At 41.3% G+C, this 24,022-nt stretch overlaps 1 protein-coding gene across 2 annotated transcripts in view; it reads left to right on the top strand.

The window, feature by feature from the left end:
- TMEM108 (transmembrane protein 108) overlaps window positions 1-24,022 on the top strand; it is a 163,184-nt gene that overhangs the window by 67,234 nt on the left and 71,928 nt on the right. For both annotated transcript variants that reach the window (XM_061996953.1, XM_061996954.1), the window contains one exon: window positions 9,465-9,546. In XM_061996953.1, coding sequence (XP_061852937.1) covers window positions 9,507-9,546 — 40 coding nt within the window. In that variant the 5' untranslated portion in view covers window positions 9,465-9,506. The remainder of the gene's footprint in view (window positions 1-9,464; window positions 9,547-24,022) is intronic.

The following is a 24,022-nucleotide window of genomic DNA, read 5'->3' as shown; positions in this document are numbered from 1 at the left end:
TTCTTGGCTCACATCTTCAGTTGGCTGCTAATTAGCTAACGGCGATGCACAATATTGCATATCCTTTGTGGTGGTTTATTAAGGGCTGTTTAGCTGGATAATTGTGGTATTTACTAAAGGGAAGATAGTCTTGCAGTTCAAATGTTATATTGAGATATTTCGACTTCTACTAAAGGTTTTTGTTAGGAGTTATCTGGGGCTAGTGTGACTGTTTTCAGCGCTACAGTAGTGATGTCGGACAGAAGGGCACTTGCTTGTGTTTTTCAATCCTCAGGCATCTTTATGAAACTGGTATTTTGGCCTAAATTGTGGACATACAGAGAATGTTTACTCTTCTTCCTTTACATTTGTTGCCTTCTATTTGTGAAAATTCAACCCAGGCAATAAACCTTAGGGATATGGTATCACATTATAAAAGAGGGATAACAGTGCCTTCTCTTTTGCATCCATTTTTCTTCTCTACTTGAAACAGTTACATTTAATCAAGCTGAATAATATGAAAAGCCTGATTTCAGCTGTTTCACAAAGGTACACCCTTTTCTGACTCTCCAGTGTTTATTATAATGCAGGCAGAGCTATTTGCGTGCTTGATCTTTACATTAAGTCTTTTTTATTGTGTATCCTACACAATAGGAACAAGGGAACAGTTTAACACAGCTGTAGAGAAGTTATTAACCCCATAAACCTTGAGATCGCTGTAGCTAGAGAAAGCACTAGGTGGGATTTCTTTGTACAGATGTTGGCATCCTCATTTTCAGTGTTAGGAGCTGAAATCAATGGTGGACCCTCAGCTCTTCACAGAAAGAAGCAGCCCCACATAAGGTATAGGTCTCCTTTTTCCAACTGAGGTATTTTTCATAGATATCAGACTTCAGAAGAGCCAGTCTACCTGCTATTGACAGAGGTAGTTTAAGTGAGTAAATCAAATATTAGCATCTGTATTGTGTGCACTCTGAGGCAGGTAAGATGCTGTGGGAGATCCTCTGGGGAAAACGTGTCATCAGAAGAGTGATGTGGAAATGGAGCTTGTTTCTACAGCCATTCCCTGCTGTGATTGGCAAGGAAGACCAAGCTATATTTTCTTTATTTTCCCAGAAGTTATAGAGATATCTTAGCTAGTGTTGTTTTGTGTGCCAAGAAAGTCTCTTAGCAGGAGAGCTTCCAATGGTTATGAAGTTCTCCTGTCAAAGAACAATTTACACCACTGAATGCTTTCTAGGTAGAGTGTAACATGTGAAGTTTTCATCATGAACTTGATATGATATTCAAAGATTTTCTTTGGTTTTGCTCCCACAAGACACATAAAGAAAATCTTGAGAAGTTACACAACTTAGTCTTAAATATGTCATGTTTCATTTCTTTAAAAAAAAGCCTTTCCAAGAGGACAGTGAAAGGGTCTTTTCACTGGGGACTATTTCTGTACAACTTTCTTGACCCAATTGTTTCACTTTTTATAATGTTGCAATGTGAAAGATGATCCTTCCCAAAACTCAGAGAAGTTGGGCTCTTTCTTTTTTCTTCAAAGAGTTGTCAGAAATAGCATGTTTCAAGCTGTGTGACAAAACTTCATCATCAAAGATAGGTCTCAAATGGTGATCAGTACCTGAAAAGAAATAACTTTAATGGAAATATATGTGTAGTTAGAACATAATATATTATCATTAGTTTTCCAATTGAACTAAATTTACAAAGCACATATTTGTGTATATAAGATTTCCTGAGAGAGGTTTGAATGGCTCAGGTGTGTGTTGTATGTCTCATATTACTGTTAGATAACAAACTCTCATGCGATTCAAGTGGCAAAAGTCACTCCCTCCACCTGGGAAATGGCACCCTGGTACTGTGACTAGAGAGAAAATTCCTTTTCAAGCAACAGAAGACAGGCACCCAGAATACCTTCTGTGACAACAGATCTATTGTGAGAGTATCTAATAGCCTTCTGTAGTGCCTTAATATGACTATTGTCACAATCCATTGTTCGGTTCTTGCAGAAAAGACACTGACCTGTGGGACTGTCTTTCAGTGTTGATGTATATAAACAGATGGTTTGGAGCTAATTGGCAAAAGTGGAAAAGTATTTTTATATCTGGTATAACTGCAACAGAATGATATCTAACTAGTAAGCAGTGTAGTTTAAGTAACAGTGTAGGAGAAAAATGGAGCAAAGGAACTTCAAGTACATAAATGCTACTGCGTCCAGATTCAACCATATAAAAGCCTTTACATGCACACAAGAGTAGCCTTCTCTGCACTCCTAATGTGTATTAATGACCTAATTCTAATTATCCCTGCAGTTGCTAAGTCAGCTTTATCCTTACAAAGATGCTAGAGCTCCACAGAGATGAATGATTAACACAATAGACTTCTTATTCTACAAGTGGACAGACAGAGACATAACAGAGTTGTGTCTGTGCACCCCTGGGAACAAGGAGGGACTAGAACAATTGATGTTCAGACTCCTTTGCCACTGCCTTCAAAAGTATTTGCTAATGGTAGATAATTAGGAACAAAATGAAGAAGTCCCTTGCAGTATTGATGGAGTGTGAAGGACATTCAATAGCCTGGTGCTTTATGGTTATTCTGATCTCCATCTCTGGGACCTCTCAGTTTTAATCAAGCAAGACGGGAATCCTGTCTCTCACAGCTTTTCCAGAAAGGTCATGAGGTTCAAGCACATCAAAGTCTCACATAAAATGCCCTTTTAATTATGCCTTGGTATTTTTCCTCTCAGTTTTCCCTACCCTTTCAGTGCTTGCTTTTGGTTGTTTCACTGATTGTTCATAAGATCATTACAGATGCCAAGGCATTAGACAGCCAAAGGCAGCAGCAGTAGTGTTACCTGGGTTTTTCAGGCCAAGTTCTTCCTCTGGAAATGAGGTTCTTCATGCCTATCTATTTTTATGACAGTGCACACTAAGAGTGTATCCCTTTCTTCCCTCTCTTTCATCAGAAAGTCCCAGATTTAACATATGAATAAAGGAAGATGAAGAATGAGTAGGCTGACAATGTTCTCCACTCACCATGCTAATGAGGTAGCCTTGAAGTGATCTTTAAGTGCTCATCTAGCCCAGGAGTGTCCATGGTGACTGTCACAGCTGGGAGGAGCCCTGAAGGAACAGAGTCATTTGAACTATTAAGTTAGAAAAGATAGGGGGACCAGGGAAAAGATAGGGATTTGAGAAGTTACTGTTGGAGTAGGGAAACTGGGGAAAAGAGAGCAATTACTGTCAGGTTTTCCTTGTGCATTGACATGGTTTTCTCTGTATGTTTTCCTTGATTTGTATTTCTTTCTAGGGTAAAGGGAAGGTAGGAATTCAAACACCAATGCAAGAACAACTACAACCAGGCACATGCCCTGTGGGGATTGTAGGTGCTCTGCATCTAAGTGCAGAGAGAAGTATTTGTGTTGGGGTTTTTTCTAGATGATATCAGATCCTCTTCTACTAAGTCTGTGTTACATATGATGTGAGTCTTGTATATACAGAAAAACACAGTAATGTCTCTGGTTGAGTTACCTGACTATTCCTCATGCATGTGTGACAAGGCTATGGAATGCCAGCAAGACTGGTTCTGACCAGCTGTGATATTCTGAGGGCAGACCTTACTCTTTGGAGAGCTTAGAGAAGTGAAGGGTGAATTATCTTGAAGATAATTGTGGAAGTAGATGTGAATTGCTTGCTCTTAGATCTGCAAAGAGCTCTAAAATGTCTAAGTATAAAGGAGATATAAATATAATCAAATGCTGCACTCAGCATGTTATGAAGGAAGATGGTAACAATGGTTTGTAGGTTCTGAGCATTGGGAAATAAATCACAGCAGACAATGTGACACGTTGAACAAGAGCACAGAACCCTTGCTTGGAGGAATCTTATTGCTGCAAGCTAACCATCTTTTTATTAACATGCCCTGAAGCCTTTGGGGATATAAATTTTGTAAAATAACAGCTGCATTGTGGAAGTAGGACATTGAATTAAGAAACAAATCTCCCAAACTTGAAACCAGAAAGTTATGCTCGAACGTTATTGAGTCAGGAAGAGTACATCTGCTTCCTTTCAGAGGGCACAGTTAGTTACCATCTCAAGTCTCTAGCCAGTGGGAAGCAGTGGGTAAAGACTTCAATGGTGGAATTACACTGGGTGAATAACTCCTGAGGCAATCACAGCTCTGAGTTGTCAGTGAGGAGTTGCCATCTTGTAAGGCATTCGTTAGACAGGACAGTATGATATGAAAAGGATTAAGGCTGTTTTTCCTTGATGGAGGATACACCACTGATTGAAGGTGGAAGAACATCTGGATGTGTCTTTTTTCTCTTTCATTTTCTGCAGAACCAGGAATAACATATTGAAAACTGTCAGTGTTGTAGCTTTTTTTTTCCCCCCTTCATTCAGAAATATGGGTGCTTTATGAGATGAAAGTGGAGTGTCTTTTGCCTGTCTCCTCTTCACGTTATTGTGTTTTCACCTTCTTTATTTCATTCTCCTGGTTTCCGTTTGACAGACTCCACAAAGAAAAAAGATTCTCCATTGACTTATATTTGCCTCAACGCTCATCTTCCATTCTCCAATTCTCCTTCAATTTAAGGCACCATTGATATTTTTTCTCCTCTTAAAAAAGAGTGAATGGCTGGGAGCTGTCAGCTCTTTTGGACTCTTTTGTCTTCTATTCATCATTATGTCTTCATTGCCCTCCTTAATTTAGCTGTAACATTGAGGGGATCACTTACTGTAAAAAGACAGTATTGCTAGCTGTCACTAGGGATTTCATCTATTCATTGTCCCTTCCAACCCTACCATTCTATGTAAGATAAACTCTATGTGAAATATTGTGTGCTAAAAAGGGCAAGGTATGTAAGTCCATTTTAGACACCAAATGCTTAACCAATATTTTCAAACACAGGTCTCTGAGGCTAGGCATGTGACAATTTTGCTGGAAACAAGTTTATAACAATTGAACTACTGTAGAAGAGCCTTTCTAAATTGAAATTTGAAATTTGAGCATAAACTTCCACTAGCATTTATTCCTTTGTTTCAAAATATATCAGTAGGTACACCAATATGAATTACAATATAGAAAAAACCCTGAAAGTCATAATTTGACCTTTATTTCCAGATTTTCAGATGAGAGACAGCGAGTGCCTAGGATCTAGGAAATTAAGGTTAAGAAGAACAGGTTTTTTACATCTTAATAAAAAATCTGAGATATTGGTAACAGTTCCCTCAATATTCAGAATGGTTTCTTGAACATTAAAGCACAGTATATTTTAAAATTAATATTTTGGAGAGGTATACTCCCAAAAAGCCTCAGGGAAATGTTAAAGACTGGAGTGGGAATAAAACGGGTACAAATTAGATTTGGGATCATTAAAGTTTAACACATGTTTTCCAAACCTTTTGTTTGTTTGTTTGTTTCTAGGACCATGTCTGTTTCTACTTGCTCTTTATTTTTTTTTTCTTTTAAGTGACAGCTAATGTATTTAAAAGAGGTGGTGTTACTCTGGTTTTGCAGTAAGCTGCCCAAGGTCAGGAACTGACTGTGTCCCCGCATTTCCCATCTGCATCAACATAACATACACAGCTCTGTCTTCTTAGTGCCTAAAACTGCATTCTCAAGTACTTAGGAAGACATGGGTTGGTGAACTGGAGTGCTCTCAGCTACCAGCCACTCAATACATAACATTTCTTGATTGTGATAAACAATGTGTTTATCACAGAAGAGGTGCAAAAGATTTTCATAAGCTTGGAGACTAAAAAAACCTGGGTACTTCCAAGAAAACAGGGTTAAATGTACCTGCACTGTTATGAGATGGTACTGTGATGTCTGTGATGATGGGTCAAACCTCAGAAAGGAGATTTCCTCTGCAGCTTTTCAAACATCTGGCAATGAAACTTTGCCTTTTCTTCTTAGAGATACAGAAGATTTTCCATGATTGAACCACAATTAGAAACTGCTGAAATTACTATTGGTGTTGGAACTGTGGCAACTTCAGAAGCTGTTACACACAATAGGTGTCTATTTTTAACATAATAGTAGTTCTGCCTTTCGTTGATATCTCTCAGAAATGTCATGGTAGTAAGGGATCAGCTGGTAAAACGACAGATAAAATTCAGTGCTGATAACTGATAAAGTCATATACACAAGCAAAAACCAGTCCTAACTCTACATACCCAAGGGTGGACTCCGGAGGAGTTAGTGCCACTCAGGGATTTGTAGCAGGCAGCTCTAAAAAACAGTGGAATAGAGCTCAGCAGTATTCACAAAGGAAAAGATAATCATAGACAGAATTGGCAATGGAGTAGAGAAGAAACAGGAAACACCACTGTTCAACACCAAAGTCCTATACACACCCAAGTTTTGATGGCTGCGTGCAATTTTGTTCCCTACTGCACAGATCCAAACTGGAAGGGGTACGTGCAGCTTAAGGCATGACAATTATCAGACATAGGATGTATGTCATGTATGAAAGAAACAAAAAGCAAGGAGTTCCTGGTCTTGAAAAAGAAATTCTAAATGATCTAATGGAAGACTAAAGTTGTGTATGCACAGAGTTGATAAGTAAGGAATAATGATTGTCAAGCCACAGAACATGGCAGCTCAGGTTCTCTATTCAGTTCAGGGTTGCTGGAAAATAGAGCAAGCTTTGCCAGGGTGTAAGGATTATGCTGTTTCATGTTAGCTCCCTATGGTCCTGCTAGCAGCTGTTAAAGACAGGGCCACAGGCTCACTGGAGCTTTCACCTGGGCAGATACAGCAGTGGCTCCTTTGTTTTTCTGTCAGGTTTTGATTCAGGCACTTAATGGGCTGGGTTATCTGCCCGATCTTTGTGCAGCATTTAGTCCTTGCTGGTAGTTTCTGTCTGGAAAACCATCATCCACGTGATTTGGCTTCCAAAGGTGTACAATTAAACCTCATAAAATGTCTTTTCCTTACAGTATCTGTAAAATAAATCCTTGGTTTGCATGCATTTCCCAGATGCAAGAAAGAAGGTATTAAAGGCTATGGAAAGTTGTATTGCAATATTTTCTGCTCAGTTTAGATTTAAATCCGTTCGACTAGATGATCATTGGAGATCCCTTCCAACTGAAACATTCTCTTAACTCTAAGTCACATTGAGGACTTTGAAGAAATTGGGAGGTTGTAAATATATGCCAACATTTGGTTTGTGCATCTTCACTGGGTTCTTTCTATGGCTATGTAGTCAAAAAGAGAAATATTCTGGGGACAGCAGAAGAATAGTGAAAGTTTTCCAGTGCTAATCTTTGTTTCTTTCCCCATATGCACATGAGTTCCTATTTCTTATGACAGATTACCCAAAGAGTCCTGTCTAAATGAATAGATACACAAAAATATGCTATTTTTTATCCAGAATACCAGAATTTAAGTGCCAAATGCCTTTATACATTATGGGTAGCATTAACGTGGAGATGAGAACTATGAAAAAATTATAGTTCTTGGCCAAAAACTGTGTCTGATGGCAGTTGCCAAGCTCAGCTTAAATTACACAAAGTAACTAATGCAGATTTAAGGTTGCAATTTGAGATTCTCCCTTTTTCCCCCTTGTGTTTTTATGACTTCAGATGGGTTGGTGCTTGTAAATGCTGTTTTGACACAAACATGAAAGCAGAGTCCTTGAGGATATGGAGTCTACATTGTCAGTGGCTTATCTGGTTCTTGTCTTTTCCTGCATATACCTTTATCAATATCTCAATGGATGCTAAACATAGACTTTGTGTGTATATATATCTTTGAAAATGCTACAATAGATTGAGGTGTTTGTTTATGCATAAAGACAGAGATTTTTTTTTTAGCTCTGCTTTGTTATTTGACAAATCTTAGGGAGAAAGAGAAGAACAGGAGTCCTTGTCATGATCAATGACATGAGTCTAATTCTGGTTTTGACTTCTAAAAAAGAATTCACAGATGATAGCTTTCATTTAGGAGAAAATGTCCTACAAATACTAACATTTCTGTAAACTACTCAAATGTTTTTAAGGTCCAGTTTTAAATGGAAAGGAAAAAGTGGGAGAATCCAAAACCATGCTGTTTATGTGCATAAACTTCCATGTCTAATAATATAACAAAACCTAAGCACACTTTGTTACAGAACACAGGCAGGAAAAGTTACAGTCTTTTGGAGGCTTCCACATAAAAGTCAAGTTCTCTTCAGCATTGATTAAATTCAAAGGTGTTATTCATTAGTTTGACTTGTTTATGTTATGTCTTCAAGACTGCATTTTAAATAAGCTCTGAAAGATTTATTTGAGGGCATGGTAAAATGACTCAGAAATGTCTCTAGGGTTTTGAAAAATGATGATATGTTGAATTGAAAACTAGAGGATACTACATGCTGTTTAATATGGACAAGAGGCATTTTAGAAGGGTGATCTCAGTGTCCTGTCTTTCAAAGTTGGTTATGAATCTTTAGCAAATGCTTTTTATGGGATGAAGAGCTTAAATGCCGTGCTGTCTTTGGGTACTCAGTGCAACATTACTCACAGCAGTGCTTTGGGACTACATTTACTTTTCACTTTGGATTTATGCATTTATCTTGCTCACAATGTGAATAATTAATATCAGCACAATTGGGATTTATATTTTAATGATATTTTTAAAAATGAGGTGAAAAATATCTCTGACAAGAATTTGAAAATAGCATCTGTAGACACAGAAAAAATTATTAGTGGATCCCTGAGTGGGCAAAGGTGGGAAGATGGGCTGCTCAGACATATTTTCCCCCATCCCATTTTCAGACAACAGTTACAAGAATTATGAGATTTCCTCCTGCACCAAGACCATTCAGGAGAAATAGAAAGCTTCCAGGGACATAGAGAAGGTTCTTCAGTTGCTGCAGCTGCTAGGTAGCTGGTGGGTTAGGTCAGGAGATGATATGACCTACAACAGCTGGCTAACATAAAGCTGAAAGTTGCTAGGACAATGCTGCCCGCTGTGCTGCCATTTCAGCACAGTTTGGCATCTCCTGTCTTTGGCCACCACTGAAGTTTTGATTGAGAAGCAAGGGTGGACTTTCTCCTTGTACTTCTTGAGGGATACGAAAAAGTGAGTCCAGAGGGTGAGACTCCATCCCTGTGTGCCCAGTAAAGCTGCCTGGCAGTGTCCGCATCTCACGTTTGCTTCTCCAGTGAGGACCTTTTTCTCCAAACTAAAAAGAACCTCAGGAGGTCTATTTTATCAAATCATGGGCACAATATAAAACTGATTCTCAGTTGCGTGTACTTTGCCTGCTTTTGAGAATTTTCCCCTTTTTGGCCATCGCTCTGCCCTTCACAGCCTAGCTGCTGGACAGCACAGCTAGCACAAATAAAGCACAGTTAGGCAATTCCCCATTGCTGATCAATATGATTTTCCTGTGAAGTTTCATTTTACTTCATAATCAACAGGTATAATGGTAGAACATGTATTTTGCGATAAATAATTTTCTTCTTCCTTTGGTTTTATGTTTTTGGCAGAATCATGAATAAACTGGCAGACCAGCAGGACCACATGATACCATGAAGAGAAGCTTACAGGTCCTCTATTGCCAACTGTTTAGTAAGTAGTTCATTATCTTTTCTAAATGTAAGAAAGCAACAATTCAAATCCTTACTTAAGGTAGTAATGTTCATGCAAGCCACAATTCAGGCACCTTGCCTCAGGTACCTGGAGGAAATATATGGAAGTGAAATTATTTTGCTAAGTTCAAGACTTGGAGGTCTATTAAAAAGCCAAGTTGACGTATCAGCTATTCCGCAGTCTTGTACAAGAGTGATTTGCTGTGCCTTGCAACTGCAAACACCCTCAGGAAAAATGAGATGTAGAAACAGAGGATGGTAGTTGGAAGAAATAATGCAACATTTTCGTAATCATCTTGTTTGTCTCGTTCCCAATAGACAGAAGGGAGCCATCCCACTTGGCATGTCTGGTGGTGGTATCTCGATAACAGGTCTATAAGCAAGGGAAGGATGCTCCAGACTCACACAGACCTAAGTTTTGTGTCACTTCTTGAGATGACTTGTTTATTTTTTCCAAGTTTTGGTTTTCAGAAGAGTCCATCAAATATAAAAGTCCAGCAAAAAGACTTGAGTGAAATTTAGACTGTGCAGATTGGGGCTGCCTCCCCTGTTCATGGGAGTAAGGAAAGGTTTTATGTGTAAAACAGTATTAGAATTGTTTGGGCATCTCCCTAAAGTGACAATTTTCAGTGTCAACATCACAAGAAACAACTTTTCTTCCAAATTTTAGAGATGAAATAAAATAAGGACAAAGTGTAAGTGTAATCACTTGGTGTCATGTCATACAAAGGAAATATCAGATTCTTCCTGAAAATTAGCAGAAGAGTTTTTAATGTCTCTTAAATTTCTGACTTTAAGATTCATGTTATCATAAGCAGTCTTGCACAGATTTCTGTAATTCTGGTCCAAGAAAATCGTGCTTAGTTTGCATGAAATGAGCAATGCAAGGACTACTATTTTTATTGGCAAGTATGAAATTCAGTCTAACAAATATTTTGTGTAGTACTATAGAAATCTAGCTAATATCATTTCCTTGCTTTACTCATTACCATCAGGGTATAGAGTAAGAGATATCTGTTGCTTTGCTAGATTGGCTAGTGTTCCTGTTCTTATTTACAGTGTCTTCTATGACACAGCACAAACCCATCAGTGTTTTTGTAACATCTGAGGGAAGACTCTAGATCATTTTCTTCTCAGAAGCATAAAGCTAGACCAGATATACTTAGCTGACCTTCCTAGCAGCACAGCTTTGGCTCCCAGAGACTGGGTGCCTGCCTGCAGTGTAATGGGGAAACAGCTCCTCAGGGAGGGCCATAACCAGAAACCCACTGACAGCAGTGGGGGCTGTGGTATTTTCACAACAGCTAAGGACATAGAATATTTTATCCCATTTTGATATGTTTCTGCATGTTGAATAGTACTTTAATTCTAAAATTATCTCAGTTGCTGGACTCACATTAGGTTTATTGTACTGAAATATGAAACTGAACTGTATGAATGCATTTTTACCAACATGGTAGGGAAAAAACGAAGGTAGATTCTCTACATCCAGCCTATCCCAATGTTGGTTTTATCAATATCATGCTTCCCTGCTTGGCAGCACTGCATCACTGCTGCTTTAAACTGTATTTTTGAGGGGATTATGTTGAAGATCTCAGCAGCAAATAAAGGAACACTGAAAGAAGGAAAGATTGAGTAAGCTATATACCTACATACACACACATATATATACACAGTATGAACAGGCAACAGTATTGTGAAGTCCATGATGTAATTTGAGAAGATATTGTTTCTACTGACAGATAAAATAACTGCTTTATTTCTCTGAGTGCAGCAAAAATGTTCACTAATGTAGTTATTAACAAATGCAAACAGCTATAGTTATTTAAGAGATATTTTGGGCATCTTGAATGAGGTTTTGCCCTGGCTGGTTGGTTTGTAAGAAGCCCAGGGCAAGATCCATTGAGTTACTTAATTCCTATTACACCAGTTTTAGATACCCTCTAGGTGTGTTACTTAAGCTCACTTTTTCCCCAATTACACCACAATGCTAAAAACAATCTCTGGTCCAGAGAGTACATTCTGCAACCTGGGGAAGAGGAAATTACTCGAATGTGTTTCCTATAGCTGTTCTTTGGGCTATAAGAAAGGCCTGCAGCATGGTCTTATTTGTTTCATTTGCACAAAAGATCTTCAACTTTGGGCTGATTCACCAATGTCCTACACCTTCCTCCTTTTCTTATCTGCAACTGCAGCAGTATTTTCATCTTATGTACCATGTTGAGTGACTAACTGAGGCTGAGAGCTATAGAGAGATGTGCCTTATGGATGTACTTTTGTGAGTCAAAAACTAGGATGGCTTGAACAAAGTGCTGGGTTTTGTAGAAAGAGTAATGGGCTGGAGAGGCAAAACTCTGTCTGAGTTTGTGTGAGCGTTATCTGTGGCTAAGAAATGTTGGAAGAAGCAGTTTCATCCCCAAACTGATGTGTTGCAATGAGGCTTGTCACATTTTGGTTGTGCCATTGGGCCAGTAGTGGCTACACTCATCCTGTGTATTTGTTTCCACCTCTGTTAGTTTGTGCTGTGCTATGTCTGAGACAGTGGGACCTTTGTACTCATAAGGACTGCTTGGCTTTGGCACTGGAAGAAATGACTTATGCAGATATTTGTCTGATTTGCAGACCTATGGGATTTGTTAGCTGTATTTTTAAAAGTCAAGTTCAGATCTAAATAAGATTTTAAGTGATGCAGACATCCCTTTTTGGTGTGAATTTTAGCTGTTATGTCATCAGTCTATTGCCATCTATATTCTTCTGCTGTGCTTTCCAAAAAGAGCTTATTCCATCCGTTTATGCTGATCAAGAAGAGTATGCAAAAATGGCACTAGCAGCAGCTGTTCTTTTGAATATGGTTATAGCTGGCTTGAATCTGATCCCAGTTGTCGAGAGGTAGACTTTGTTAAAACTGCAGTACTACTTTTGGCCCAGGACAGGGGCTCTGGGCAATGCTATTTTACCTCTAGTCATTCGTAATTTATGAATAAGTAATTAAACATGTGTAACTGTAAAGAAGCAGTGCTTTCAAACCATACCTTCAAAGATTCTATTTAATCTGAAATCTCTAAGATTCTATTTAATCTGAAATCTCTAAGACATTTAAAAAAAACCCCCACACATCAAAAGATTAAAACAAAAAATTTGGAAGAGGTTTCTTAGTGAGAGCTCTTTGAAGTCACTAGCTGGTATTGAGTTGAAGAGGACCAATTAGAGCGAAACATGTGTCCACAATTTGCTGCCATTTGTTCTAGGCACATCTTTATGGATGAAGTTTGTTGCCTCTGTAATGATGAAGATGCAAATGCCTTTCCCATGAGGCTGAGCAATCACCATTTTTTATAAAGACCTGATGTGATGATTTAAGCCCCACAGCATGAGCCACAGTATGTCGGCATTTTCTGTAATAAAACTGCCCGTTACACTTTACCACACGTGCAACTGTTCACTAAGGGCTTCCAGTTTGTGCAGAAAGGTAACTGGTGAAGCCCCTGGTGCATGAGCTGTATGTGAGGCTTTCTTCTTCAGACATTTCTCCTGAAAAATGGATTTCTTTATCTTTTTGTTTGCTTACAGCACTGGTGTCTGTGTGAGGACCTGTCACCATAGCATCTGGAAATAAACACCAGTCTTTCTTCATGCCATTAGCACTTAGTGTGTTCCCAAGCACCATTCTCTCTTCTCGGAGTCCTGGCACTATGCCCAGTAATATCAATAGAAAGAGTGTCCTACGTACAGGCTTGTACCACTCTCTAGCAAACTGAGCAAAAATGGCAGTGAGTGGCCAAGCCTTATAACCCAGGCTGTCACCAAGCTTGTATGCCCTTGATTTGGATGCAGCTCATCACCCCTGGTTTTAACCAGCAGCCTAACTGCATTTCAGTTAAGCCTCTGGTGATAAAGTTCTGCCTTTAGACAAAGGGTTAGCACAAGCCAGCACCTCATTTCAGTCTGAAGCAAGTCCAGGGGGGCCCATTCTTCTTTCCATAAATATTTGATAAACAATGTGAGTTTGTCAAATTCCTGGTTTAGACATGGCCCAGTTCTCAGTGCCTTTTGGAAAGGTGCTGAGCAGCATTATCTCCTAATGCTCACTGCCTCTACTTGGAACCAACATACCTACCAACTCCTGTTTCTGTTGTCAAGTGCTGTCTGTGAATAGTTATGTGGCATTAATGAGGTGGTATGCACTGATGGCTTGTTTATGGCAAGTGGGGAAGCATGGTAACAGTATGAAAGACTACTGCCAGAAGCAGGGGAGTAACCTATTCTCTGCCCATAGCGGGAGGTAAGACAAGAAGAAATGGATTTATAGAGCAGGTAGTTTGACATTAGACATCAGGCAAAGATGCCTTAGCAGGGTAGGACTTTGAAATGCTAGAACAGGCTACTCAGGAGGATTTTATTCTGCCACTGAAGCACCAAGTGGAAATAAAAGCCATCTCTCAGGGGAGACAGAGGTCATCTAGGTGATTTCAAAAGCTCCCACCCAACCCTCTGATCCTGTGACCACTAGGTACCATGTACTTAGCACAAATGAGCCTATTTGCTTCATCAGAGGGCTCTCAGTTTGCACAAGCCATGTATAATTAATCCGTGCGATAGAAACGCGCAGCTGACGTGTGCTGAAAGGTGCTGGGGATCACTCGATACAGATCAGCAGACAGTCTCTTTCTGTCACTCAGGAGGACTCAGAGAGAGAAGAAAACAACATTTTTGTTGTGCTGTGTTCAACTGGTAGGTGTTAGTTTGAGCAAAGAGAGCAGCAGGCAGTGGTTATCCAGCAACAGATGCCATCTGGTTTGCTTAAAAATTAGAGAGGTAAACAGCCCCTGGGTATGCAGTGTTTTTTGTACAAAGCTTTTGGGGATACTTGCTGGGCTCCAGCATTTGTATTGGAGAGTCACGTGGCTTGGTAACAGACTGCCCATCGCACAGCTTGCAGCAAACTGTCCATCAACACTTGCTTCTCCCAGAATTCAATTAAAGGTGGTTTCAGCTTCTCAGTGAAAACTTTGCCTTCTCGAATGAAGCTGCAACTTTCCATTCTGTGATTCCCTCCCTAGAAAACCTCTTAAAAGCAAACCTTAAAAGCACCTTTTGAAGAAACTAAATTGAATATGCATTTTCTTACCAGATATAGGCTCCAGTGTCCTTGATGTGCCCTTTAGTGAGATTATGCTGCGCACACAGTCCTGCTCACTGCCTCGATAAGCACAACTCGGAATCAGATGGCTCTTGTGATTGTTCCCCTGAATAGTTTGTAATGTTTGTTTTAAATTTGCTGGCTCCATGAGCATTCTTGGTCTTAAAGACATTACTGTTTGGTAGCATTTCACAGATTGCATGAACTTATTAATGAGTTTGAGGTATGCCTATTGGGGAGGGGATGTTTTGCCAAGAGCAAATACCAGTTTAGGACACAGACAGTTAACATTGTGAAAACTTCTCCACTGCTCTTTCAGATTTGCTGAAGCACAGAGGGATGGGGAATAGACCTGGGACTATAGAATTTCAGATTGTGAATTAAAATTGATGCTTGATGCTGAATGTGGGATAAAAAACCAACAGACAGTTAAATGATTGTATTTGCTCTTTGTATTGGCAGCAAGCAACCCCTGCCTTTGCACAAATTATTTGATAGTCTGATTATGTTCTTGGCATATTAGGTAACCTTCAGTTTTATGCTGGTGTTTTTTTTTTTTTCCTGGTGCTATTTGCACTAGAACTCTGTAGATTTTTCAAAATGAATGAGAATATGGATAAATTCCTGGTATTCCTGGTCATCAAGCACTCACATACCAGTTCTAGGGCATTCTGGTAACAACATCCATGACCATTATGCTTGAAAACCAGGAGATATTGAATACATACATATATATATGGATGTTTACCCAGGTTAGAAAATGTTGGGAGGATTTGGTTTTAAAATTCCTTACTGTCTTGTTAAAACAGTAATTTGGTAGGTCAAAAATGAATGCACAATGTTATTTCCATCTTATGTTGTGAATTATTTGTGCTTTGGACCTGAAGCAATCCCCATCGTATGACAATGTATCTGTCTAATGTTCTGTTTTATATTCAGTATTGTTTGCCTCAGGCCTTGAGAGAGAGGTTTGAGAGGGAGAGTGAATAGGCAGGAGTACAAATTTGACTTTTCTCTATTTTCCCTTTCAAAAGTCTATTCATCCATATCTAATAGAAGTGAAACTTCAGGAACAAAGACTTAGCAGCTTGTGCAATTTTATGTGTGTGTCTTTGAGACTCAGCATCAAGTGGAGGAAGAAATGTTAGTGATAGACAGGAGCCTAGCAACCATGAAGTATTGGTCCTATTGAGCTAGGTGGCAAAGCTCCCTTTGACTTCAGTAGGATTAGGATTTTACTTCCAGCCTTCACATTCCCAGCTTGCTTTGATATGTTGCATTATAAACCAAAAACATGCCATCAAACATTTATTTCCTTCCCTCAAGCTGCCTTTTCTTGCTGGCTGTGCCTAAGAGACATTGGTGTGTTTTTGACACTGTTCCAATCAAGCCCTAGTCCAACAAAGGCAGTTAAGTTTGTAAATAGAGCTCCTAGCACCAGGCAGACTGCTCCTACAGCAGCCACCAGCCATAGACTTGAATCATTGTTGGACTGTGTTCCAGTACTTGGAAATGTGGACATTTTTATGTCAGCACGCACGCTGGTGTCTAATGTCTGTGAATTACCCAATGCCTGTGACAGTGTTCCTGCAAGGAAGAGAAAAATGACTGTTAGAGATTGAATACACACAGCTATCTGATATTCCCCTATGTGTGAGCTAGTGTGGACAGGGACATGTACCACTGGTGCCAGTAATAACAGGGGTATTTATCACCCCATGTTCAGGTGCTGGAACTTTTATATGTTATAAAAAAGGCCTTTCACTTTTTGCAAGACCTTTGAATTTTTCTCCCTCTGCCCACCTCTTGGCAAAAGGAAGACCTAACTGTGCAGGTTATGGCAACTTTGATCACTCATCGTTGTGTCCATTGTAGCTCAATGTTGGCTGGGTAAATAACTAAGAAATACTTATAAAACCAAACTCATTGCAGCCTGTGGAAACAGTTTGGAGGAAACACATATAAAGTGTTATCCAAAGTGGCAGCATGTCATAGGTGTTCTCTTTGCTCCATCTCTAAATGGCAAATATATAGATGTCCTGTTTCCAAAGAACTTGAGAGTATGCCAAAATATAAGCACATTCAACTCAATGAAAGACTTCAAAACTCCACCTGCAAAAAAAAATGCTGTGAAACATCATCTAAGTTGACCTTTGGAATAAAGCCATTGCCTCTCAACGCAGCGCATCCGCTTGGTCTTTATTTCGTTGATAAGCACCTTCAAAACTTCCTTGACAGATCAAGGTCTATACGTAATTGGTGTGAATGTAATGTTTTGTAGTACATTATGGGTTTAAACTATGTATATCCTCTAATGCCTGAAACCTCAGGGGCAGGGTGTGCTGCCAAGATCTGCAAAAAGCCCACAGTCTCATATCACATGAGTTTTTTCCCCCACGTTATTCTTGAATGAAAGGAAGATATTTGTTATGTTTGCCACAAAAGATGTTTGAAAAGTGACCTTGGCAGGAAAAATACTGTGCCCTTGCTATAGTAACTTAAAACCACTCCTCTACTAGGTTCAAAAAGGGTTCTGGAAATGAGATGAGAAAGTTTATAGCACGACACATCCCTTCAGCTACAGAAGGCAAGGGAAACACAGCCCCAAGGTGGATTTCCTTGGGGAGGGAACCCTCCATGGAGGATCTGCATCCCTATTCTGGCTATTATGTCTGTTCTAATGTGCACCATGAGTGCTCAGGAGGAACCCACCACTCCAGATTTTGAAAGAACAGTGCAATGTAATCCCGCCAGCTTTCCCATCACTAAGCTTTTCTGCTGTACTGTGATAATGATGGGGTTCTTGGGCTGCTCTCTTCACTCGAGATTAGGCTCCTGTTGTATCCAGGGACAGCAACAGGATTTTGGGGCTACATTTTCCAAATCAGCAAATACTTAGGCACTCAAAGAGTTTTCCTAAGTACCTAAGCAGGTTAACCAGCTGTCTGCATGGTGGCTGAGTGGGAAACTTCTGCAAGTGTCTATGAATTGCACTAGGCATGTGTCTCTGATGAGAGATGCCAAGATACCTTTGAAAAATCAGATCCCTTTTCTTCTAATGTAAGGCAACAGACTTTATTTCAAAACTGTCTAATACTGTGTATAACATGAGTCTTTTGCTTCAGAGTTGATGAGTAACAATCAGTGCTTCCCAATACCAAGTTATAAAGAAAGGAAAAAAAAGGGCTCTGAATCAAGTGCACATTTACAGTTCTTAGTGTGGTGGTAACATGCTTCTTGCTCAGTATTGCATAAAGTCACAGCATTGTGTAGACATTAACTAATGAATTTAGGTTCCAATGAAATTATGTTTAGTCTCCAATTTCACAGAATCACAGAATGGTAGGGGTTGGAAGGGACCTTTAGAGATCATCCACTCCAAGCCCTCTGCAGAAGCAGGGTCACCTAGATCAGGTCACACAGGAACGTGTCCAGGAGGGTTTTGAAGATCTCCAAGGAAGGAGCCTTCACAACCTCCCTGGGCAGCCTGTGCCAGGGGTCCCTCACTGTCACAGTAAAATAGCTTTTTCTTATGTTTAAAATAGAGCTTTATAGTTGTAAAGTTGTACTTGCACTGTGTTGCTGTACATATAGATATCTTTGAGGATACTTCATCAGTAGAAGCACTTGTCCAGTCTTGTAACAGAATAAGCCATGCTTTGCATAGACAGCTAAGCTAACTCTATCTCATTGTGGTCTTTAACCCATGGACCCCCTTATGGCTAGAAAACAAGCAGTTCTTTGTCATCCCTGAGGAATATTGACCTTCAATAGCTTGCTAACCAATGTCATTAGGAATTATGAGTCATTGCACAAGAGCCTAAAAGAGTTACGTACTTACACCAGTCTCCAGTCACACTTCATTGTGGTTTTTAGAGTGAACCATGGAGTACTAGTGACAGTACTTTTGTGTACACTGTGTGCAAACCAGCACGATTTCTGGACAGATTGCAAACCCTTTTTGTATATCCCAGGGTTTTGTTGCTCCTGGAATTCCCTTATGACCAGCCTATGAGGGACTGTCTAACATAAAGTTTCTAATTCATTATGCATTTGAAAAAGGCACTGCTTCTTGAAGTTAGTGTCCCATGGGAAGGAGAATGATGACTTTGCAGCATCTTCTAAAGCATTAGACACCACTGGCTCCTGCAGAGGCTACAAATTCATTATGATATCACAGCTTCTCATTGCTGAGGGCATTAACAGTTAACACAAAGACACCACAATTAAGATGTCAAAGAGAAGAAAGTGAAGATAACAAGCAGTGGGAGCACCTGATAAATGGACAACAGTATGCTTGCAGGGCAAACCACTTTTGTTTGTATAGTGTTAATGCAGAGCCTTAAAGCACAGGAAGAGAAATAAAATGGTTTCAAACTCTGTGATCTTTTGGCCTTGTCTTGGAGGTGGAACAGAACAATTATCTCCCATTTGATGTCTTTTGCTTCAGCAGTGCTGGGTTTGGCAGTGTTGTTTCCTTAGAGTAACTGGTCGTTTCACCTACTTCAAAGCTGTTTTGTTCTGCCCTTTGAGGAAGGAAGAGCTGTTTTTCTGATCAAGGCCCTATACATGTCTGAGAGCCTCACGTCAAATCTCTGCCCTGGGACCTACTTCCTAATGCTGAGGTTGTGAAGCATAAAGTTAATCACATTACAGTCTGTGCTGCACAGAAGTGCCCTGAAAGTTTTATAAGGATGAAGCCTGTGCCAGAGAAAGAGCAGTAGGTGCTTAGGGAAGGAGGATGCTCCAAGACCAATTCCCAGGAGCAGACGAGGAGGATGTGCACGAATGGAGTGGTTGCTGTGACTTAATAGGAATGGACACTGGCAGCTTCTTTTTTTCAAGCAGAACAATCCCTTAGGACAGAGATCATCTATAGGACTGAGTAACAGACCCTGGGCCTCAGCTATGCATATTGTAGTGCATCTTTCCTGGCCCTTGGACCATTTATGACTGAGACCATTAGCTGCAAAGTCACTGCAAAATGTGTGACTGACAGGGAATCAGATATAAATCTTTTGGTCTCTGAGGCAGAGGCAGCTGGACAGCACAAGACAGTATTTAATGTATATCATCCAAGGAAGGGCTTCTATAGCAAAAAAAAGAAGATCCTCTCCTTGTAGTTTACTGATTCAGAGAAGACCTGGGCTGAGTGTTGTGTAGTGTATGTAGACTTACCTAGCTCTTGTTTCAGAAATCGAAGGCAGTTCTGAGAAAAATGTCTTGGTCTGAATCATCATTGGGAGCATCTCTTAGTGTTCCTGACTATTAAGTTTCTCTCAAATGCAAGGCACTTGTCTTCACTGGCATTTCCCAGTATGGAAAATATCTCTCTTGCAGAGTGCAATGACACCATTTGATGCCTTCACGTGATTCTCTGCAGCCCTGAGAAGGCCACTGCTCCCTCCTGTCCGTGTTCCATGCTCCTGGCCTCATGCAAAATAGGCAGAGCAGCAAACCTGTCAACAGGGAGAGCTATAGGGATGCTGTAGCACCAAGCCCAAACCTGGATATCCAGTTAAATGTGCTTCAGCACTACCAGAACAACATAACGTGCCTTTCCCACAGTGAAAATCACTGGTGCATCCAGATTTCAGCATTGTTCCCCTGGTTGATGGTCTCTGGTGACTCAGAGCTGCACAGTCCAGTGCAGGAGCTTGTGCTGCTCTGGACTCTGAGCTGCACAGCACAGTTCAGTGCAGGAGCTTGTGCTGCTCTGGACTCTGGGCTGCACAGCACAGTCCAGTGCAGGAGCTTGTGCTGCTCTGGACTCTGAGCTGCACAGCACAGTCCAGTGCAGGAGCTTGTGCTGCTCTGGACTCTGAGCTGCACAGCACAGTTCAGTGCAGGAGCTTGTGCTGCTCTGGACTCTGAGCTGCACAGCACAGTTCAGTGCAGGAGCTTGTGCTGCTCTGGACTCTGAGCTGCACAGCACAGTTCAGTGCAGGAGCTTGTGCTGCTCTGGACTCTGAGCTGCACAGTTCAGTGCAGGAGCTTGTGCTGCTCTGGACTCTGAGCTGCACAGTTCAGTGCAGGAGCTTGTGCTGCTCTGGACTCTGGGCTGCACAGCACAGTTCAGTGCAGGAGCTTGTGCTGCTCTGGACTCTGAGCTGCACAGCACAGTTCAGTGCAGGAGCTTGTGCTGCTCTGGACTCTGAGCTGCACAGCACAGTTCAGTGCAGGAGCTTGTGCTGCTCTGGACTCTGAGCTGCACAGCACAGTCCAGTGCAGGAGCTTGTGCTGCTCTGGACTCTGAGCTGCACAGTTCAGTGCAGGAGCTTGTGCTGCTCTGGACTCTGAGCTGCACAGCACAGTTCAGTGCAGGAGCTTGTGCTGCTCTGGACCCTGAGCTGCACGGCACAGTTCAGTGCAGGAGCTTGTGCTGCTCTGGACTCTGAGCTGCACGGCACAGTCCAGTGCAGGAGCTTGTGCTGCTCTGGACTCTGAGCTGCACAGCACAGTTCAGTGCAGGAGCTTGTGCTGCTCTGGACTCTGGGCTGCACGGCACAGTCCAGTGCAGGAGCTTGTGCTGCTCTGGACTCTGAGCTGCACAGCACAGTCCAGTGCAGGAGCTTGTGCTGCTCTGGACTCTGAGCTGCACGGCACAGTCCAGTGCAGGAGCTTGTGCTGCTCTGGACTCTGGGCTGCACAGCACAGTTCAGTGCAGGAGCTTGTGCTGCTCTGGACTCTGAGCTGCACAGCACAGTTCAGTGCAGGAGCTTGTGCTGCTCTGGACTCTGAGCTGCACAGTTCAGTGCAGGAGCTTGTGCTGCTCTGGACTCTGAGCTGCACAGTTCAGTGCAGGAGCTTGTGCTGCTCTGGACTCTGGGCTGCACAGCACAGTTCAGTGCAGGAGCTTGTGCTGCTCTGGACTCTGGGCTGCACAGCACAGTCCAGTGCAGGAGCTTGTGCTGCTCTGGACTCTGGGCTGCACAGTTCAGTGCAGGAGCTTGTGCTGCTCTGGACTCTGAGCTGCACAGCACAGTTCAGTGCAGGAGCTTGTGCTGCTCTGGACTCTGAGCTGCACAGTTCAGTGCAGGAGCTTGTGCTGCTCTGGACTCTGAGCTGCACAGTTCAGTGCAGGAGCTTGTGCTGCTCTGGACTCTGAGCTGCACAGCACAGTTCAGTGCAGGAGCTTGTGCTGCTCTGGACTCTGAGCTGCACAGCACAGTTCAGTGCAGGAGCTTGTGCTGCTCTGGACTCTGAGCTGCACAGTTCAGTGCAGGAGCTTGTGCTGCTCTGGACTCTGAGCTGCACAGTTCAGTGCAGGAGCTTGTGCTGCTCTGGACTCTGAGCTGCACAGCACAGTTCAGTGCAGGAGCTTGTGCTGCTCTGGACTCTGAGCTGCACAGTTCAGTGCAGGAGCTTGTGCTGCTCTGGACTCTGAGCTGCACAGCACAGTTCAGTGCAGGAGCTTGTGCTCCTCTGGACTCTGAGCTGCACAGCACAGTTCAGTGCAGGAGCTTGTGCTCCTCTGGACTCTGGGCTGGCCGTGCTCCAGAGCAGCCACAGCACAGAAAAAACAGCTTGAGGGTTACATTCAATTAGCATAAATTGCCAAAGGCCCAAAATATGTCATGGAGCCAGTGTGGGTTCTTAAGCCTCAAAACATGTTCCCTTTTACTTGCTGCTTTTTCTTTGCCGATTCTATGGAGGAGAGAAGATTTAGAGCTCATTTTGTCACTCTCAGAGAAGGGATGTTCCTGATACAGCTGTAAGAGTAAGGTCCAGTCTGCCTCCGAATATCAGGGAGACCTTGGGCTGTTGTTTTGTCACTGCTTTTCTTGGTATCTCCTGGTCCTATATGTCTTATTTTTTCAACTGTAAGCATTTTGGGCTAGGGGTTGACAATATTTGGATGTGTTGTCCAGTACCAAGCATGCACTTGGCTCTTAGTATTGTAACAATTATTAAGAAATACCATATGGTTAAAAATACTGTAACTCTCAAAAGAATTGTTGGACTATTTACTTTTTGTGCATATGAGCATGTGCCTCATTTAAGCCAATTATTTTCCTATTAACAGGCATTGGTTATGCTATCCTTCTGCTTTTATTTTTAGAAGTATTCAGATTATTACAGAAAGTGTGAAAAATAAATGAAAAAAAACAGAGAAATCTGTCTCCTAGCACTTGTCTTTTAATTTTAAGTTTCCCAATTGAATAATCCTACACTTGATCCTCTAAGGGACGTGTCTCCTATAGGGAATGTTCTCTGTACCTTCAGGTGCCTGCTGTCAAACCATCAGAGGATGGGAGATGAATCTAAATGAATTCATGAATCCAAATACTCTCTTGGAAATCAAATGATGTTTGATTATGATGTTACCAACACCTGTCCTAACATATTGAATCACAAATGTGAGATTTATAGAGACATGTTACTCTCCAATTTTAACTTGCAAGTTGTATTCTGCTCTGCAGACAATGTAGTAAAGTTATGATGGAGTCTCATACTCACCGTCTCGTGATTTAAGGGCAACTGGTAAATCTCAGTCTTCGGTGTTTCAAGGTGAAATTTTTAGGTCTAGCTTGGTATATGGACAAGGGTAAGGCCTCTTTTGTCCTGTGGATTGAAGGAACTCTAGGTTTATAAGCATGGAGGAAAGGAGATCACACATAGTCCTGCTGTATCTCCAAATGGCATATTGCACCTCTCACTTTTTGTACTGGAGGTGTATTGTCACTGTCTGTGGCAAGAGTTTCTATCCTGTCCAGTGATGATACTAATAGGAGTGATATGCTGCTGAGTCCATGATGAGCATCAGTGGATGTTTGTTCTGGGCAGCACATTCACAAGGGAATGAAACTCAGAGCAAGCCTTTGGCTCACCTCAGTACTTAAACCATCAAAACAAGATTTACGATTGATTTCTAAAGTAATGCATGAGCTTGTAGAGGTGTATTTCTCCAAGCTTTAGCTGTGAGTGGAATATGATGTATTGCTGTTAAGAAAGGGCTGTCATGCAGTGTGTCCTTTCCACTGATAATTTTGGAAGGACTCATTCTTGTGTTTAAATATTAATTAGAAAGTATTGAAAAGCTTTGACTACTGACTTCATGAGCACCGAAGCATAGGGAAATGTATTTTTAAAGCATGATCTGATATGCTGAGGAGGAACACTGGGGAGAGGTGTGCAGGAGGATGCAGGTTTGTGCTAGTATTTTTTTAAAGCCAGATAAGACTTTGTTTTATGAAGTAGTTTTATGGTCCCAGACATACCAAGACATTGGCTGGTTCAGCCTCAGGTGTCACTGGCATGTAAATAACAAGAAAGTGAGAAAAATCTCAGACAGATCATCACAGTTGATTTTTAC

Source organism: Colius striatus, chromosome 5, assembly GCF_028858725.1.
Source record: "Colius striatus isolate bColStr4 chromosome 5, bColStr4.1.hap1, whole genome shotgun sequence".
Taxonomy (NCBI): Eukaryota; Metazoa; Chordata; class Aves; order Coliiformes; family Coliidae; genus Colius; species Colius striatus.
The sequence above is the reverse complement of the archived record's forward strand: the minus strand, read 5'-3'. Positions and strand labels throughout refer to the sequence as shown.